General features: G+C 42.1%; 1 protein-coding gene across 15 annotated transcripts in view; it reads right to left on the bottom strand.

Moving 5' to 3' along the window:
* Positions 1 to 11,122: 11,122 nt before the first annotated feature.
* The window catches only part of CTPS2 (CTP synthase 2), a 135,890-nt gene continuing 126,267 nt past the window's right edge, over positions 11,123 to 20,745 (bottom strand). For 14 of the 15 annotated variants that reach the window (XM_056808587.1, XM_056808588.1, XM_007500864.3 and 11 more), the window contains 2 exons: positions 15,367 to 15,465; positions 11,123 to 11,417 (listed from right to left, as the gene is read on the bottom strand). In XM_056808587.1, coding sequence (XP_056664565.1) covers positions 15,396 to 15,465 — 70 coding nt within the window. In that variant the 3' untranslated portion in view covers positions 11,123 to 11,417; positions 15,367 to 15,395. Of the gene's footprint in view, positions 11,418 to 14,346; positions 15,466 to 20,745 lie in introns of those variants that run through there. The other variant, XM_056808594.1, reaches the window with a different exon arrangement.

A 20,745-nucleotide genomic window follows, 5' to 3' on the forward strand; every position in this document is an offset into this window, starting at 1 on the left:
CTTTTTTCTGGGGTGACAAAGAATTGGAAACTAAAGGGATGTCCCTCAGTTGGGGAATGACTGAACAAGTCGTGGCATATGTTGGTGATGGAAAAATATTATGCTGTAAGGAATGATGAACTCAAGGATTCAGAAAAAACTGGAATTATCTTCATGAACTGATGCAGAGTGAAATAAGCAGAATTAGATAACAGCAACATTGTGGAACGATCAACTGTAATAGACTTGGCTATTACTATCAATATAATGGTCCAGGCCCACACTGAGGGACATAGGACAGAGAATGCTATCCTCCTCCGGAGAAAGAACTGCTGGAGTCAAAATGCCAGTGAAAACATGGGATTGATCACTTGTTTATTGGGTATCGCAGTAGATCGTTGCAGTATGTTGGAGTTGAGACATCCTTCAGAGATGAGCATGTGTTTCCCTGGAAGGGGCCATATTCACTCAGCACACTCTACGTATTGGTTCCATGATGTCATGCCTGCTCTCTGCGAGTGTCCTTCAATTCACCCACCAGCTGATGCATCTTAGATTCTTCCTCACGGGAACCACTAGCTCAAAATGAATGAAAGACTATCACTTGGCTGGGGCCTGCGTGCCCAGCAGCTCTCCCTGCTCTCCCCCAGCACAAAGAAGTTACCCCAGTTGTAGCAATTAATAGCATATGAATATATAGCATGGCAATTATTAGTGAATTTAGAGAGGGGAAGCTCTTTTGTATTTGAGAGGTCTTTGTTATTCCAAACAATACCCAGAAAAGTCTGATGACCCTGAAAGTCTACACTCCCAAAGTGGGGTTTTATCTGCATTTTGATTCTGACCTGATGTCTTCTAGAAGGTTTTAGAGGAAGAAAGATGGGAGCTAACTGCTAACTGAATACACTCAAACTTACAGTAGCCAGGAGAAAATGTAGGTTATATAAAAGCAAAATAAATAAATAAAAATGTATCTTCAAAAAAGAAACTTGCAGTCATGAAGTAGCATGGTCTGAAACTACATTCTAGATTTGGGGAGACTGGATTTCAAAAGGTCCCCTTTCTAACTGTAGCAAAACTGCTAGGAAAACTAGAAAATGTTCTGGTAGAAATTGGGTTTAGATCAATATACCACAATAAGCTCTGACTGTATACATGATCTGGATATATCATAAACAAGTTGAAGGAGAAAGGAAGGAGATATTTTTCAAAATTCTAGATGGGGGAGGGTTTTTTAAACAAACAAGGGATAGAGAGGGTCAGAGAAGTTTTTTTAAAGTGACTATATGACAAGAATAATCATAGCTGCGCTCTTTGGTGGCAAAAAATTGGAAAATGAGGGGGTGCCCTCTGATTGGGGAATGGCTGAACACATTGTGGTATATGTTGGTGATGGAATACTACTGTGCTCAAAGGAATAATAAAGTGGAGGAATTCCATGGAGACTGGCACAACCTCCAGGAAGTGATGCAGAGCGAGAGGAGCAGAACCAGGAAAACATTGTACACAGAGACTGATACATTGTAGCACAATCGAATGTAATGGACTTCTCCATTAGTGGCAATGCAGTGACCCTGAACACTAAGAGGAATCTACAAGAAAACTACTATCCACATTCAGAGGAAGATCTGTGGGAATAGAAACACGGAAGAAAAACAACTGCTTGACTACATGGGTCGAGGGGGTATGGCTGGGAATGAAGACTCTAAATGAACATCCTAGTGCAAACACCAACAACATGGAAATGGGTTCTGATCAAGGACACATGTAATACCCAGTGGAATTGCACGTCGGCTATGGGAAGGGGTTGGTGGGAGGGAAGGGAAAGAATACGATTCTTGTAACCAGATGTTCTAATGTTCTAATGTTCTAAATTGATTAATTAAATAAAATCTTAAAATAAATAAATAAAAGTGACTATATGAAATTGAGAAACTTTTGTCCAAACAAAAACAATTCAGAATAAGAATAGAAACACTAAAAGGGGGGATGTTCATAGCAGTTTGTATCTTTGATCAAGGTCAAATAACCAATATATTTGGAATTGAATGAAATATATAAGAACAAGAGTCATTCCCAAAAGAAGAATGGTTAAATTTGAATAAATAGTTCTTAAAAGAAGAAAAACTAACAATGGATCATCACATGGAAAAAAATGTTTCACATCACCAACAATAAGAATGCAAATCAAAACAACTCTGAAGTTCTACTTTACTCCTATTATTACAAAATGACAAAAATTAAAAAGGACAATTGGTAATAAAGTTGTGATGGAATGAAACACTAATGCATTGGTGGTGAAACTATGAATTGGTTCAGGCATTCTGGAAAGTCACTACATGGTGCATGCCTCAAGATATCACTAGAAAAAGGGAAAATACATATGCACAAGAATACTTCTATATTACCATTTTTATTGTGATGAAGAACTGAAAACTAAGAAGATGCCCATCAATTAAGGAAATGGCAGAATAAGTTATAGTATAATGAATGTAATAGAATCTTATACTATAAATGACAAAAGGGACAGACTCAAAAAAAAACCTATAAAGAATTGTATGAACACAGTGAATATAATCAGAACAATGACTACAAAATTATGAGTATCCCTTCTATATTGAAGAGGTTGGGGTTATGGTACCCCACAAACTGGAAATCCACTAAAATTTTTTGGTCCTCCCTTCTCATTGAAAAGGAAGCTCAAATTTTTTTCTTTTATAGGATATTTATTGTATAAAAGACCATCAATGAAGCTTTCCCCCCCCCTAAAACCCAGAAAAGAAAGAAGTACAGATGGAGACAGGGCAAATTAAAATTAAAACTTGTTGAATTTATATACTTTTAAAACAAAAGCTTTATATAATAGATATTTGTAGTTTTCTAGATTATCCTTTTTTTTTAAACTGTTCTTTATAATTCAGTCAATAATAAAAAAAATCACTAAGCACCTACTATGTGCTAGGAACTGAGCTAAGCATTTAGAATCCAAAAGGAGACAAAAGGCAGTTCCTGCTCTAAAGGACCTTACCATCTAATGGAAGAGAAAACATGCAAACAAAAATATACAAAGCAAGATATGAATGAGATAAATTGGAAAAGATGAACAGTACAGAAACCACTAGATGGAATTAAGAGGGGATGGGGAAGACTTCATGAAGAAAGTTGGATTTTAGATAGAACTTAAAGAAAGCCAGAGAGGTGAATAGTCAGGAGCAGAGGAGGGGGAGTGTTTCAATAATGGGAGAATGTGCAGAATTGAGACATGAACTGTCTTGTTCATGGTACAGCCAGAAGGTCAGTGCCACTGATCAAAGAGTGCCTGATGGAGAGAAGGGTGTAAAAAGACTGGAAAGGTAGGTGAGGGCAGGGTTATGAAGAGATTTGAATGTCACAGAGAGCATTTTGTATTTGTTCCTGGAGCCAGTAAGAAGCCGATAGAGTTTATTGAGCAAGAAAATGTTTATAATTTGTCAACATTTGTATTACGAAATTTAAAATTAGAAAAAGGGAAAAAATATAACCCAGGTGGCACTTCTGGTATCATCAGTATTTTTTAGGCTATCTCTACTATACTCTTTCACCATCAAATCATTTAGGAAAACTCCAATCATAATTGTTTGGGTTGCAAAATGAAGATTACTCCTTCTTTTCATCCCTCTGGTGGGTACAAGCTGCTCATAGGTTCAGGGAGCAAATCTGGAAGTCAAAGACTATAAACACCACAGGGCTATCAAAAGAACAGATTATTAATGTGCAACCTGGGGCTTAAGCATGGACATTTCCATAAGACTTTCTGAATGGGTGGAGAGAAGGATTAATCGATTACTAATTCCACACCTGCATAAAGGATGGAGTTGTTGACAGCTTGAGAGAAGAGTTTTTTCTTCTAGATTCTGACTTTTAGCTTCAAGAGATGACCCATTTGGTTCTAGACTCTCTTCAGGGGGAAGCCCCTATAGAGAAAGATTTTGGGAAGAAGCTAATTTTTAGAGGACCTGGCACCTTGAGGATGTCCCTGATGCCCATATTGCTATGCTAGAGTTTCCAGGGAATTTCCCCTTGAGTGAGATTCGAGACTTTTGCTCTCATGGGAGAGCTCATTCATTCTGGCATATGGTCATCTTTATGATTTCTCAGATTTCTGTTTGCTATCAGCTTAGATTAATTTTTAATTCACTACAGTGATGTTGCTGTTCAGTGATTTTCAGTTGTGACTGATTTGGGGTTTTCTTGGCAAAGATGCTAGAAAAAGGTTAAATTGGTCACAAAAAGGTTAAATAACTATCAAAAGGTGAACTTAACAAAGAAGTGTTAAGTAACTCAAAAGATATAATCTAATCAAAAAAGATAAGAACTAACGAATGGGCAGTCCTAGAGGAAAGCCTCTGATGTGATTGGTAGACATGAAAATTTAGAGAAGGGGACACAAAAAAGGTCTATATATTTGCCTCACTTCCTCTCTCCAATACCTTTGGCAGCAAAGAGGTGGTTGGTGCATGCTGGGCCTTTTGGCATCTTGAAGTGGCTACAGCTATTGTCTGATTTGGTGGTGAGTTTCTGGCTGAGTTTTTCCTCCTTTACTTTCCAAACTTTATCCTTTTAGAAGCCTCTAATCTCCTTTAGAGACCTAGCGGCAGAGATCTTGAACTGCCCCTGGCACAGGCCAAGCGGGAGAAATCCTATATCCTCTTCCCTCTTTCTCCTTAAATCCTTCCCTCTATATTAATTAAAATTACCATAAATTTCCAGACTGACGTGGGTATTTTATTTGGGATTTTTCCCTGGCGACCAATTAATTTAGATTTTAAATCACAACCCTAAAATTATCTTTACAAAGCCATGGAGCAATTGGAACTCAGAAACCAAAGTCATCCATGGCATCCCCAGTCATGACCAGTTTTCTTGCCTGTTGTCTTGTTCTTGATCGCTGATGACTGGAAGAGTGAGGCCAATGACTTTGTACAACTCTGCCTCACAAATATAATTTATGCTCAAATCAAAAGGTATCACCAGTGGTCCTCTGAGTACAAAGAACAACCATCACCAAACCAATGCTTTGGGAAGTACAAGTGGGGCAATGGATAGAATAGTGAGCCTGTAGTCAGGAAGACCTCAGTTTAACTCTGACCTAGCTGTGTAACCCTGGGGAAGTCGCTCAACCTCTGCTTACCTCAGTGTCTTTATCTGTAAAATGGAGATAATAATAGCACCTACCTCCAATAGTTGTTGAGAAGATAAAAACAAAATAGTAATTTAAAGTGCAAAGCAATGTCACATAGTAGCACTACAATAAAAATAATATAAATATAGAATAATATAAATGTTATCTATTATTACTAGCAAGGGGCAACTGTTCTGGAAACAGGAAGGATCATCTTTCTGAGTTCAAATATGGCCTCAAGTCATGAACTAACTGCATGACCCTGGACAAGTCTCTTAATCTCGCTTGCCTCAGTTTCCTCATCTCAAAATGAGCTGGAGAAAGAACTTGTAAATCTTTGCCAAGAAAACCCCAAACAGGATCACAAAGAATCAAAGACAACTGAAAAGGCTGAATGACAAATTGTTATTAGAAATCTAGAAGAAAGAGGTTATTATTTTGCCTGGTGGATAATGAGGCTAGACATAATATTGGTGCCTTGGGGGCTGATCAAATTACTTGTGGACAGGACTCTGTAAAAGATCTAGTAAACTTGGGGATGGTTGGGGGGGATTTTGGGGGGAGAAGAAAGGGTAATTGAGGTTACTGAAGTCCAAGAAGATTTAAGTGACTTACCCAAAAGTCAAATAGGAAGCAATTGCCAATAAAACTGAAGTGGTCCTGGGTTCTTTGACTTTAGGGATGAGGCAACGATGATGATTAACCATGTTGTTGAAGACAGTAATTAGATACTTACCTGTTGGCTAAGACACATTAAACTCTGCATTCATTATATAGCAAATGGGAAAGTAAACTTGGATGTTATTGAAGCCTGGTTGAGAAGTGGAGATTTTTTTACTTATACCCTCCACTCTAGTGCTATACTTCTAGCTGATGCATTCATTGAACAAACTTTCATCATCCTATGAAAAAGAGGCTAGCTGTCCTAATGGTCACCAAAGGAAAGGGAAGGCATTCTGAGGGAGAGAAAGGAAGTGGCATACGCCAGGCAAGTCAAACCACCTCCACTACCTCAACTGGCACATTCACTCTGAGCTTTATGGACATTGCACAGGAATCAGAACCTAAGAGTTCTGGAACTAGTTATTCCCACTAGACCAATGGTACTCATTCCAACTTGGGTTCCATAATTATCAGGGAAGGGAGCAATCAACTGGAGAAAGGGCCAGGGCCCACTTTCATCACCAATAACAACTGCTGACCAACAGTCATGAAAAAAGCAAGTGAACCCAAAAGCCCTGCCAGTGGTAGCACCATCCTATGCCACTAGTCTTGCTTCCAACTCAGCCTTCAACATCAGTCAACACAAAAAAAAAACATTTATATGGTAACCCTTGTGATGACTTGCTGGAGTCTTTTTGCTAGTATCCTATTTAAGATTTTTGCATCTATATTCATTAGGGAGATTGGCCTATAGTTTTCTTTCTCTGTTTTTAATCTGCCTGGCTTTGGAATCAGTACCATATTTGTGTCATAAAAGGAATTTGGTAGAACTTCTTTGCTTATTCTGTCAAATAGTTTTTATAATATAGGGGTTAGTTGTTCTTTGAATGTTTGATAGAATTCATTTGTGAATCCATCTGGTCCTGGGAATTTTTTTTTTGTAGGGAGTTCTTTGATGGCTTGTTCAATTTATTTTCCTGATATGGGGTTATTTGGGTATTCTATTTCTTCATCTGTTAATCTAGGCAATTCATATTTTTGTAAACATTCATCTATATCACATACATTGCCATATTTATTGCCATATAATTAGGCATAATATGTTTTAATGATTGCCTTAATTTCCTCTTCATTAGAGATGAGGTCTCCCTTTTCATCTTTGATCCTGTCAATTTGATTTTCTTCTTTCCTTTTTTAAATTAGATTGACCAGGACTTTGTCTATTTTATTTGTTTTTTCAAAATACCAACTTCTAGTCTTATTGACTTTTGATTCTATTAATTTCTCCTTTAATTTTTAGGATCTCTAATTTAGTTTTCATCCGAGGATTTTAAATTTATTCATTTTCTAGTATTTTAATTTGCATGCCCAATTCATTGACCTCTGTCCTCCTTAGTTTGTTACTATATGAACTCAAGGATAGACATTTCCCCGAGTACTGCTTTGATTGCATCCCATAGATTTGGAAAGGATGTCTCATCATTGTCATTTTCTTCAATGAAATTATTAACTGTTTCTATGATTTGTTCTTTAACCAATTTTGGAGAATCCTATTATTTAATTCCCAATTAATTTTTTGCCTCTTCATGTACCCTTACTAATCATTATTTTCATTGCATTATGATCTGAAAAGGTTGCATTTATTATTTCTGCTCTTTTGCACTTGTCTGCAATGTTTTTATACCCTAGTACATGGTAAATCTTTGTGAATGTACCATGTGCTGCTGAGAAAAAGGTGTATTCCTTTTTGTCCCTATTTATTTTTCTCCATGTATCTATTAACTCTAATTTTTCTAAGATTTCATTCACTTCTCTTATCTCTTTCTTATTTTTTGGTTTGATTTATCTAGTATAGTTTATCTATCTATTTGATCCTTGAGCTCCACTAGTTTCTCTTTTAGAAATTTGGATGCTATGACATTTGGTGTATACATTTTGAGTACTGGTATTTCCTCATTGGCTATACTGCCTTTCATCAGGATGTAATTCCCTTCCCTATCTCTTTTGACTAGATCTATTTTTACTTTGGTTTTGTCAGATATCATGATTGTGACTCCTGCCTTCTTTTTCTCACTTGATGCCCAATAGATTTTGCTCCATCTGCTTACCATTACCCTATGTGTATCTACCTTCCTCATGTGTGTTTCTTGTAGACAACATATGGTAGGATTTTAGTTTCTAATCCACTCTGCTATTTGCTTGCATTTTATGGGTGAATTAATTCCATTCACATTCAGAGTTATGATTACCAGCTGTGTATTTCTCAACATTTTGCTTTCCACTCCTAGCCTTGCTCTTTCTTCTTTCACTATTTCCTTCTACACCAATGTTTTGTTTTTAATCAGTCCTCCTAATTCCCACCCTTATTTTACTTCCCTTTCTACCCCCCTTCCTTCTTACTTTTTCTACAGTCTTTTTAAACTACCCACACCGTCTCCCTCCCTTGTATTATTTCCCTCCCCACCAGTCCATTTGTTCCCCTTCTACTTCTCTATAGGGCACAAATCAATTCTCATATGCCCCCCGCCCCCTTAGTTGCCTGTAGTCTTGCTCCTCTCATTTTGTGCTGGACCTGTAGGTTTGGGGTGTTCTGTCCTGAAGGGGATTTTTCTCTATTCTGCTATTTGATCAGGTAGTCTGATATTCCCCAGCTGACAGCAGAAGCTGAGAAGAGGGTGGGCTTCCTGCCCTGTGGTCAAAGTTGTTGCCTGTAATTTGTGACTCCCCCTTGGGGCTCAGTCAGCAAGGCTCTCAGATCAGCCTGTGGGGCAGGGGTGTTGGAGCTTGAGCTTCTCTGCCCACTGAAGATTTCTTATCTGCCCTTATTGATGAGATTGAGCCAGGGCGGAGTTGATCTACAAAACTGACTGTGCCCTGGGGCCAAAACTTCCAGAAGGGGTGGGCAAGATGGAGCGTTTTGGCTGAGACCGGGCTGCCTGCTCTGCACTTCTCCTCCAGCTGCCTCTATGCCGCCTGTTTTCTAAGCCCTGAGCCTGGCACAGCTTTGCTGGTAAGGTTCTCCCTCCGGACTAGAGCCCTTGCCTGCCCAGAGATTCCAACCACTGCTGGAGGCTCAGCACTGTAGGTGGGGCAGGGGAAATGGGACCTTTCTTCTTCCTTCCCCTTACTGGGACCTTCCTTCTTCCTTCACCTTAAACCCATGTGTTCTAGAGTTCAGGCTTTTTGGGGGGAGCATACCTTTTAAGTTGGGTCCAGGAGGAGGGTTCCCTAGCTCTGTCCTGTTGTTTGATTTGGTTTTCATCCCCCTGGAAGCATTGTGTTTTTGATTGGTAAAGAAGGGTTGATGGAGGTCTGAAATTTTGCTGCCTCTAAGCTGCCATCTTGACTCTACTTCTGATTTGTTTTTCTTATATATATTTGTTACAAAGAGATGGGGAAAGTCACTGGAAAACAACAGTGCTATTTTTAAAAGTTGAGTATAATTTTTTTTAAATCTCTTAAGATTTGTTCCTGCAAAGCTCAATGTTATTTTTGTTTACAAGAACTCAGTCATCATTCCTGATACTTAGATAAGGAAGATAAATATTATCATTTGTCACTATTTAGTGTCTTTAAGCATCTAGTAAGGATTTTAACAACTTAGCTACTATGGCCTCAACTTGTAAAATGAAAAAAGATTCAATAATTGAACAAATTTAGCAGTCTTCCACATGGTAAACAACCACCTCTGGAAGATAATCTCACTGTCACTCAATGAGTATTTCTCAAGTATTAAATCAGGGCTTGATGTAATTTTGTCCCCTAGAGAAAGCAATTAGAGCAAGTATTATATAGTTCTAAAACAATTCTATATGTAAAATAAAGATACTGACAAAATATTTAAATATTATAAAATTGTTGATCCTTTCATTAACAAATTGGTAGCTTTATCACCAGGAACTTCCAAAGCAACCACAAAACTCCATGGAAAACATCCATCAGTGAGAAATCTTACCACATCCTTAAAACAGTGATTCAAACTAATGAACCCATTTGTTTCAGCAAACTGTCCTTAATTCTTCCATAAAATATTGGAGTTGAACTGGAGATCTAATGTCTCTTCTCACTCTGGAATCCTAAGTTTCTATGAAATATAGCATGAAATGGTTAAAGATGGTGATTAGTAAAATTCTGTCCATAAAATAGAACATCTGGCCAAGGAAGACATCAGTTTTATTTGATTCAAACCGGCCAATGGGACAAGATTGACCATTTTTGAAATCATGTCAGTATCGTGCTCTGTATGATTTGATGGCAGCCCAGAGGGACCTCTCTGATGAGGAGACTCAAAGAATTGAACTCCTCCATGGATAATTTCTTAGGTAATTGCTGTCTCTTAGGACATTAATTTAAGAATTCTTTGATTTTCACACCACTGGTCTATGTTTTCCTTTGTCATTTATATGAAGTCACAGAATACTGAGTGAGCAAAGCCAGGTTTTTTGTTTTTGTTTTGTTTTCATATTGGCTTTCACTGGCTTCCACACCAAGAGGTCTTTGTAAAAGAAAAAAAGAAACCAAGAAACAACTAAGATTACTCTCAGTTTGATCCTGAGGTTCACCTGGAAACACTCATAGCTACAGTTCTTTCTTTACAGACAAGTTGTGAGTTTAGAAATTCTAATCCTTAAAATTGGAAACTCTCTTAGGATCCTTTTTTTGTTTCAAATTAGCTTCCCTATTTTTCTGTGATCAAGTCCAATTTTAAATTTTTGAGAAGAGAGTATTTCGGTGCTCAGGCTTCCATTTTCACATTTTCTCAGGGAATCCCTTATAATTTCCTTGATGTTTTGATGATGGTCAGGATGCCAATTCAGTTGGTTAGTTCTGTTCTAATCTTACAAAATAATGGGAAATTTACAACTGAATGCCTTCATATAATGTGTCTGGCAACATTACATAGAAATATTATTTTACCAGCTCTCCCCCCACCCCAATCACCGATCAAACAGAATAGTTAAATTCTGCCTTCAAGGGGAAAAAATACACACCCACCCACAAAACACCCTAAATTTTCCAAACGATAATCAATAGTAGAAATCAGCTATAATAGAACTAATGAATGCTTAATCTGTATGTTAATGGAAAGGTATACTAAAAAAGTGAGCTCAGGAATCATTGCAACCTGAAGTAATGTTCCACCAGATAAAAAGCCCAAGATTTAGGTTATAAAATGAATTATAATACATCTTGCCTACTTTTCCACAGAACATGTCTTATGTGATTCAATTAACATGATTACTGGGCAGCTCTGAAGAATTTTTTTTTTTGTCATGGTAAATAGGACCAAAAAAAAAAACCACCAAAAAATTCGACCCATTTGCATGAAGGACGTTTATTTTCCCTCTGATAAGGCAATCAGACTGGACTGAACAACAATCTTTACAAGAATGGGTGGGAGAAATGGGGAATCATATTTTTATTTCTTCCTTCCTTTTTTTTAATCAGAAGAAGTATGGAATTGGATTAGGTTACTATTGTAGCTTTAAATCTCAAATCTATTTTTTCAAAGAGTGCAAGAGTTTTATTGGTAGGAGAAGAAGAAAAAGGTTTTTGTGTTGTGGTCAGTTTCATTCAAGCAGTTCCTTCCAATTGACTTCAATAGATCAGTAGGCTAAAAAGAGAGAGAGAGAAATACAATTATAAGTTTAACAATTCTTTAAGACTGATTGTTATTTGTCACTCAGAAGTTAATATTATCTGTACCTTAAAATATTTGCAAATGAAGACTTAAATTAAAATTCCTTTCTTTTCTCTTGGTAGATTACTTCAGTCTTTGCTCTCATTGAAACAAAGAAGGATGAATTAGTGACATGGGAGTAATTCTTCCTTAGTGGTCAAAAGGTCTCTTCTAAGATCTTAAAATTGTGCCCTGAAGATAGAAGTACTGGGACATTTTTCCTCGCTAAAAGGCAGGCATTCATCCATTTCCACACTACTTTACCCCATAGGGTGTCAAACTGGGGGTTTCTAGATTTGACAAGGGATATCACAATTATTAGCATCTGCCTCTGAGCTTAAAGTTAATAAAATTACTCTTCTAGCTAGACTCTCCAATAAAATAAATTGAAGCCTATGGGGAGGGGGGGACTGATTTGGTAATCTAGCAGTTACAGCTCTTTATTTCCATATCTCCCCCCCAACCACACTTCCACAAAATAAAATGTGGTCCTCTCCATGCATGATCCAAGGGAATCTTATTTTTCCATAAGTGAGGTGGACCGCTGCTGAAGAACCGGCTTCAAAACAAAACAAATCTGTATTCTTCTCACAGGCTCCCTGCCTTAGGGACACTGCAGAAGAATAACGACAGAGAAGGAAGGGAAGGAAGGCTTACAGGATCCACTACGATCAGCCACAAACACTGGAATGGCACCTCTATTTATCGCCTCTAGCATGAGAAAGGAGAGAAAGCAGACGCACAGTGAAAAAACTCAAACCTGTTCAAACCTTTCAACACAGCCCAGGAGCAGACATTCAAGGGGAAATCTATGGCCCTTCCTAATCCGGCAAAAGCTTCAAATATAAGCACTAGAAATCTCCATCGAGACTTCTTTTCCCGAACAGGGAAGCCAGACAGTGACAAGGGGAGCAGCTAAGAAGACACCAGCTAAAGTCATTAAGAAGCTCAGGTGAAAAAGGAAAACAAAAAATAGAATAAGACGAAAAGACAAAGATCTCATTAGCAGAAATCGCTGGTTTAATTGGAAGATTGTTACCAGATGACGTTTACAACAGTGATGAGGAAGAGGGACAAAAAGAGGGCAAGAAAGAGAACATCAGCATCTGTTAAGTGTCTCTTCCTGGAACCGCACGCGCAGGGTTGGAGGGGCTCTCGGAAGCCCGCCACGTCCAGCCTGGAAGGGAGCAGCTATCAGAGCAGGGATCGGAACTGTCTACTGACGGCAGAGCCCAGGCTCCGCCCACTGCGGACCCTGCGCTTCCCACAGCTGCGCGCGCGCTCTCTCAGCCGGTGTAAACCGCAGCGTGGCTTCCTAGGGTAACGGAGTTGCCTCGGCCAAAAGCAATCTCACTCGGTCGCAGGATCCTAGTTCTAAAGCTGGAACGGAGGCCGCCTAGTTCAATCTCGTCACTCAAAAAGGGGAAACTGAAGTAGGCAACCGTGTAGAATCACAGATTCCTCGTTGGGAGGACTCAGAAGGCGCAGAGCAGTCCCTGCATTTAAACTGGGGGAAACGGAGAAGGTCTCGCGTGACCAACCGTTCCCCTCCGGCCCCAGATTTACACTCTTCCCAGCACAGCGGCCTCCACCGACTTTCTAACGTTTAGATCTAGTCTAGCCTCCAAAGGGAATGTGGATCACCATTTCCTAAGTCCATACTTAGACTGCAACGAGGCCATCTGGCAGAGAGCCCAGAATCGCCTCCAACACTCTCCGGGGCGGCGCAGAATGAGCTCAATTAGCACTCGAGAACCTCCATCCAGGGGCCTATGGACGCCGAGGCCGCGGAAGCGTACAATACAGCTTCCACTTCAAACCCGACACCTCCGAGGATTTATTTGTGGTGGGTTTATTTTTTTCCAGACCAGAGACTTAATCATGGATTTGGACCCTGAATTTTAAAGGCTGTGTTCATGCCGCCTTCAGCGGATGAAGCAGCCTCTGTTTCTCCTGTGGCAGGCTTTGAATCTAGGCTCCTCCCCACTCAGCGTGGCTCTGGTGCCCAACCACCTTCCCAGACGTCAGTAGAGCTGCCTGGAAGTGTCCCTGGGCCTGACACAGACTCTGGGGCGCCAAGATGCCGGACCACGTCACGGGATCTCGACTGGGACAGGCCAAGGGCGTGGGCGGAAGGGGCTGCAGAGGAGGCCGCTGGGGCGGGGAACTGCTGAAACACTGAAGGAGTCAGGAGCCTCCACCTCCTCCTTGGGGCCGGGGAACTTCACGCGGAACAACCAGGCTCCGGCTCTTTGAAGACCCGGAAGAGGGCAGCCATCAAGGAGCTACACTAGAGGAAGTCCACAGTCTTGGCATCCATGGAGTAGCAACTCTCAGATGCCTCCCCTCCACGGGCATTCAGGGCATATATATATATATGTATGTGTGTGTGTGTATATATATATATATATATATATATATATATTTTTTTTTTTTAATGTGGCTCTGTTTTTGTTTTTTCCCCCTTTTTTCCAGAGGGAGGGGGAGGAAAAGAAGGCAAATAAGCAAACAATAAAGGTTACTGAGGTATGCCATTAAAAAATGGAAGGAAGGAGGGAAGGAAGGGAGGAAGGGAAGAAGGGAGGAGGGAAGGAAGAGAGGAAGGGAGGAGAGAAGGAAGGAAGGGAGGAAGGAGTCAGGAAGGGAGGGAGGGAGGAAGGGAGGGAGGGAGGGAGGGAGGAAGGGAGGGAGGGAGGAAGGAAGGAAGGAAGGAAAGAAGGAAGGGAGGAAGGAAAGAAGGAAGGGAGGAGGGAAGGAAGGAAGGAGGCAAAGAAAGATGTATATATATATAATTTTATATATAATCCCTGTTTTATTTTGTGTTAGCAAAATTTAAAACAAGAAATGAAAGTGAATCAAGGGATATGATGGAAATATGAAGAGGTTTGGGTTTTTATTAGAGAGGACAGGGTTAAGAAATTATGCAAATTATCCCTGGGAACAAAAGACTAAGTCAGAAAAAGTATGGAAGCCATCCCTGGCAATACCCATCAAGTCTCTTCTCTAAACAGTAAGCCAATAGTCATTTTTAAAGAACAAATATTTCAAACTATTCTCCTTCATCTGTCTCTGGAGCAGCAGTCAGTCCACAAGCACTTACCAAGTATCCTCCAAGCTCAGGCACTGTATTCAGTGTATTAAGAAAGGCAAAGGCACTCTCTGGCCTCAAGCAGCTAACAATTTAATGGTGGAGGCAGCACATAAACACGTGTGTGCAAGCAAGTCAGGACACAGAGATCATCACCGAGGGAAGGCACCAGCATTCACAGAGATGAGGAAAAGCTTCCCGTGGAAGACAAGATTTTTGCTGAGTCTTAGATCAGGGAAGCAGAGGGAGAGACGAGGAGGGAGAGAATTCTAGTGCTGGGAGAGCCACAGAAAAGGAGTGCAGACGGGAGACGCTGTGTTCAAGGAACAGCAAGGCCAGCTCCGCTGGATCCCAGGCCTGTGGAGGGGCCCAGTTGCAAGGGCTTGGAAAGGGAGGAGGACTTGGGTCCTGGAGCTTCGGCCTCGGAGCCCCGGGACGCTGCTGACTAAGGAGTCAGAGCTGTGTTTAGAATGTCCACTTGGATAGCTGGCGGAGAAGAACTAAAGTGGGAAGAGATGTGGGGCAGGAGACCGGCCAGAGCTGCGGCGGTGCTGCTACAGGGAGGAGCAGCGTCTACAAAAGCTGTTGCGAATGTGGAATCACTGAGACATGGCAAGAGCTTGTGCAGGGGGAGCGAGAAGCCACGAGGCCTGGAAGGCTGCTGTGCCCTCGGCAGTACACTCGGTGGCCCTTGATTTTTCAGCCTGGCAGCTGAGGAGACGGCAGACCGGAGAAGCACTCCAATAAAAAGACAGTCACATTAAAAAGAGAAAGAGGCAGAGAATGTCCTCTTACCTGCTTGGGCTTCTTTGCTCACGGGAGGCTCAGTTTGTTACTATTTCGGGACTCTTCCTTTCAGGAAAGCTGTCATCACTAAGATCACTGTAGCTGTCGCTGAACAGAAAGAAGAAGTGAGCCAAGAACGTCTCCAACTGAACACCATTCCAATGATAACCCCAAAGTCTACCGAATCTTTGAAAGCAAACACGACCAGTTATTGATCCTTGGTGATGTTGGCTTCTCATAATAACCAGTTTACCATGTACGAAAGACCTAGATTTTGCTCAAAGAAAATGAACCCCTTGATCATGTCTTAAATTCGAAGACATCAATTGAACATCGCACTGTTATCATTTACATATTTTAATTTTTAAACTGGACTTATCATCATGCTACTAAAGCTTTAAACCAAAGCTATTTCCCTAATTGACCTTTTGGTATGCTCCTGACCTCCCCAACACACGCATCCTTTATGCTATTAGTTAAAGAAATGATTTTTTTTTTGAGAAGTAATTTCTTTTAAAAACTAAAAAAATAATTTGAAGCAGCAAGTATATATTTTTTTAATAAACCCTGACCGTCCGTCTTGGAGTCAATACTGTGTACTGGTTCCAAGGCAGAAGAGTGGTCAGGGCTAGGCCATGGGGGTCAGGTGACTTGCCCAGGGTCACCCAGCGGGGAAGTGTCTGAGGCAGCAAGTATTTTTTATTCATCTTTCCCTCCTGTTCCCTGACTCCAGCCTCTGTTGAGCAAAGCAACAAAACAATCTCTCAAGATAGAGCCACAGAGTCTGGCAAAACAAGTCCTCACATTCATGCACTTCCAAAGTTGTGGGTCTCTTTCTGCCTTTTAAGTCCATCACCTTCCTGTCAGGAGGCGAGGGGCGTGTTTCCTCTTCATTCTCTTGGACTTTGGGCATATCATTTTGTTGATCAGAGTTCTAAAGTCCTTCAGAGTTGTCTTCTTCTATGATGTTATCACTGTGTAAACCGTCCTCCTCGTTGGACTCACTGGCCCTGCACCGGTTCATAAAGGTTTTTCCGGTTTCCTCTGAAATTGTCCATTTCAGCACTTCTTCAGGCCCCATAATAAGCGATCTGCCTCTGGACTCGGCTCACATTAGCGGTGCTAAAACCCTACATTTCCTTAAAGCTGAGAATGATTTTTATTTGACACGGAAGGGAAGAGCTCTTGGATGTGCTCAGATCCCTGATAGAAATGGGTTAGTCTGGAATTGCTAAGTGAGTTCATGATGTCGGAGCAGCGAGAATCGATGGTCTAACGAGGTTTCTTTCAATTCAGGGCAATTGCTTCCACTTCTCCTGCTCTTTCAGTCTCTCTCTTTGGCTAAAAAGGAGCCGGCATCTAGCTGAGTGATTTTGTTAGCGCGGCTACTTACCTCACCGGAGAAGTATAAGCGAGGTTCAGTCTGTTTAAAAAAGGAGCCCCCCCCCCTTTCAGTCCAGAAACCCACACGCTGATTCTAATTAGCAGGGAAACTGATCGCTTTGCCTTCCCGCTAGAACGGGCCTCGCCGGGGGGAGGGGAAGAAGAATGCCTGGATGGATCTGCGCAGAGATGCCACATTCTCGTTTAGCATCCCTGGTTTTCTTGAAGATTAAGTTCAAGCGCTACCTCCTACGGGAAGTCTTTCTTGCTTTCCTAACGACCCCCAGCTATTCATGCTCTCCCAGCTTCTACTTTGTAGTCATGACTTATCTGCCCTGATTTGTATGTTTCCTCCCCATTCCACCCAGCAGGATGTAAGCTGCTAGAGGGAAGGGACTGTTCGGTGTGTGTCTTCGCCCTTGCATCTCCGACAGTTAGCATTGCCATCGAATTTAATAAACGCTCGTTGCAGTATCTGATAAAGATTCATCTTAAAAAACAAAAAAACACCACCTTTCCTTTCCCCCTTGGACTCAATACCGTGTACTGGTTCCAAGGCAGAAGAGGGGTGAGGGCGAGGCCATGGGGGTGAAGTGACTTGCCCAGGGTCACACAGCTGCAAGATTGAAACCCAGGATCTCTCATTTCTAGGCCTGGCTCTCCGCCACCAAGATGCCCCTGATGAAGTCCAATACTGGTCTTAAACATTGACTCTCCTCATCTATAACATGAGCTGGAGAAGGAGATAGCAGGCCACTCCAATACCTTTTGCCAAGAGAGACTCAGATTGGGTCAGAGTCAGACACAAGCGAAGAGCAACAACCAATGCCCCCCCCCCCCCCCCAGCACTAGAACAGCTTCCCTTCTCACGTGTGCCACTCTGGAGCCCCGGCTTCCCTCAAGTCTCAGTGCGATAGCCCTTTCTGTGTGCAGGCTTCAGCAGCTTGTGTCCCATGGGCAGAGGGAAAGCCTGTGACCCAGCGGCAGGCTCTCCTCACTACGCCTCGCCCAGCTCGGTGGGTTTTCACACGAAAGCCCCGGCTTCCTCCAAAGGGCTTCTCCTCCTAGTGCCTCCCTCTGAGGCTCCCCAGCTTGTCCGGAGTTTGTGAGCTCCTCGCGGGCAGCAAGCGTCCTTCTTGGAGGCCGCAGCAGCCAGCAGAGCGCCCGGCCTCCCTCCTGCCTCTTGAGTCACTTTTCGGTCATGTCTGACTCTTCATGACCCCGTTGGGGCCTTTCCTGACAGAGATTCTGCCTGGTTCGCTCTTTTCTCCTCCGGTTCACTTGACAGAGGAGGAAAAAGAGTTAAAATCTAGCACAGGGTTAAGGTCTCTGACTGGGTCCAGCGCTCTCTCCAGGGTCCCGGCAGGCACCCCAGTAGGTGTTTAATAGACAGACACCGACGGACCAATCCACTGAGCGGCTGGCCATCTTTAACGATGGAGAATTTTCCTTAGGCCATTTCTACCCCTCGGCTTTGGGATGAGGAGAACAAATGTAATCCTTCTCTGGGACAGCCCAACAAATATTTAGAGCAGCAATTTGCTCTTCCTCAGTTGACTGTCATTTGTATGAATGTCTTATTGTCCTCACTAGACCACAAGCGAACGGAAGACCATTTCCATCTTGTTAGCAAACACGCCGCGCTTTACAGCAACCACAGAAACAGCAGCGTCATACGATACCTCAAGCTTATGTGTGTGTGAAGGAGTGCCAAATACTTGCTCAACATTATGTCAGGCGAACTTCACAATAGTTGTGTGGCGTAAGAGTTCCAGTATTATTATCCCCACTTTAAGGATGAGGAAATAAGACTCGGGAGGTTAAGAAGCTTGTCCAAGACTAATGCATGGTTGGTGGAGTTGTGAACGGATCCCACCATTCTGGAGGGCAATCTGGAATGGTGCCCAAAGGGCTATGGAACAGCACATACCCTTTGATGGAGGAATATCACTGCCAGGTGTGTATCCCAAAGAGATAATTTCATAAAAATGCAAGGGAAAGGATCTTGTGCAAAAAATAATCATAGCAAGCCTTTTTGTGGTGGCAACGAATTGGAGATAAAAGGGACGTCCCTGCATTGGGGAATGGCTGGAAAAAATCGTGGTACGTGACAGTGATGGAATATTGTAGAAATGTACAGGCTGACTTCAGAAAGAACTGGAAAGAACTACATGAACTGATGCAGAGTGAATCAGCAGAATCAGGAAACATTGTACATCGTCATAGCAACACTGTGAAATGATCAAATGTGACAGACTTGGCTACTCTCAGCAATACAGTGATCCAAAAGAATTGTGAGGGTCCTATGACAAAGAATACCATCTCCCTATAAGAACTGCAAGAGCCAGACTGCAGAACAAAGCATACAATTTTCCACTTTCGTTTTATTTGGGTTTTATAGATTATTCTCTTTCAAAAACAAAAATATGGCATGATAATACACATATAGCCTAGATCAAATGACTTACCGTCTCCAGGAAGGGGGAGGGAGGGACACCATTTGGATCATATAACCTCAGAAAACTTACATGGAAAGTAGTTATTACATGTAATTGGTAAAATAAGATGTGGTTTTTTTTCCCCTAAACCCTTACCTTCCTCTTTAGAATCAATACTGTGAATGGATTCCAAGGCAGAAGAGCAGTAAGGGCTAGGCAATAGGGGTTAAATGACTTGCCCAGGGTCACCCAGCTAGGAAGTATCTCAGGCCAGATGTGAACGTGGGACTTCCCATCTCTAGGCCTGGCTCTCAGCTGCTTCCCAAGATATCTTTTTTTAAAAGGAAAAAAGAAAGAAACTCATCCATGGACATATAGCTATGGTTAAAACAGGATTTGAACCAAGGTCTTCAGGAGGCAAAACCAGCATTAGCCAAAATAAACATTAGTAGGTTTTAATAAGTATTTGCTGATTTTAAACCCTGAGGAGATCTGAACCAACCCGTTATTTCATCAACGTATACCAACGGCGGTCCTAGGTGAGGAAACTGACGTTAACCATGAATATCAGCGCCAGGCCTGGAGCCCGAAGGACCTCAGTTCAAATCAGATACTTCCTTGCTGTATGACCCTGGGTGAGTCACTTAACCCTGGCGACTTAGCCCTTGACTGCCCTCCCATCTTGGAACTGATATTAAGTCAGAAAGGGTTCAAATAAAAAAGAATCTCAGCACCCTTTCCACAACCAGCCTGAGACCCTGAGAAGGTCAGTCACTTCCCAGGATCACGCGGGACGATAAGCCCCAAAGATGAGCCTTGAACCCACTTCTTCCTAAGTCCGAGGCTTCCTCTCCACATGGTTTCTAGGCAAGGTTCTAAACACTCCCGGGGCCAGGAAGGGGTCTGTGTGCCTGCATCCCGCAGGAGAGAAATCTCCAGCAGGGAACCAAGTGATACAGACCAGCCGGGGGGGGGGGGGGGGGGGGCGGGATTTAGGAGCTAAAGGCCCCCAATGCTACAGCCAGTCAGTTCACCCCCCACAAGGGTCTCCAACACATGCACATGCTTTGGCAAGAGAGCAGGCTGAGCCCAGAAAAGAGACGCTCTGCTCTGCTCTGTTCTTCCCCAAAGGCAAAGTCTAAACCACCTGCAGCAGCACAAAGGGCTTATCCAGCCCGAGGAAGACTGGCAGCACCCATTTAAGGGCGGCACTTCTGCAAAGGGAAGAGGCAGACTTGGGTTATGAGGATCGAATTCGGCTGCTAAAACCTAAGACTTGTAGGATGGGGCAAAATGTCAGAACATTCTGGGAAAATATTGATCTTTACCAAGAGGCCAGAAAAAGCCATAAAGGCTGGAGAATTACAAGAGGCCTGTTTGGGACACACTTTTGTGCTGCTGGCGGGTGGTGATGAGCCCATTACCCACTGGTGGACTAAAGAAAAGGTCGGTCTTAGATGTACACAGGTAAAAATAAAAGCATTCATTAGAATTCCCAGCATGCACCAACCCTCCTGCTACCATACTGCATATCAAAGCATCGTTAATGTGAATAAGCATGTTTATA

Source organism: Monodelphis domestica, chromosome 8 (genome assembly GCF_027887165.1).
Source record: "Monodelphis domestica isolate mMonDom1 chromosome 8, mMonDom1.pri, whole genome shotgun sequence".
Classification (NCBI taxonomy): domain Eukaryota; kingdom Metazoa; phylum Chordata; class Mammalia; order Didelphimorphia; family Didelphidae; genus Monodelphis; species Monodelphis domestica.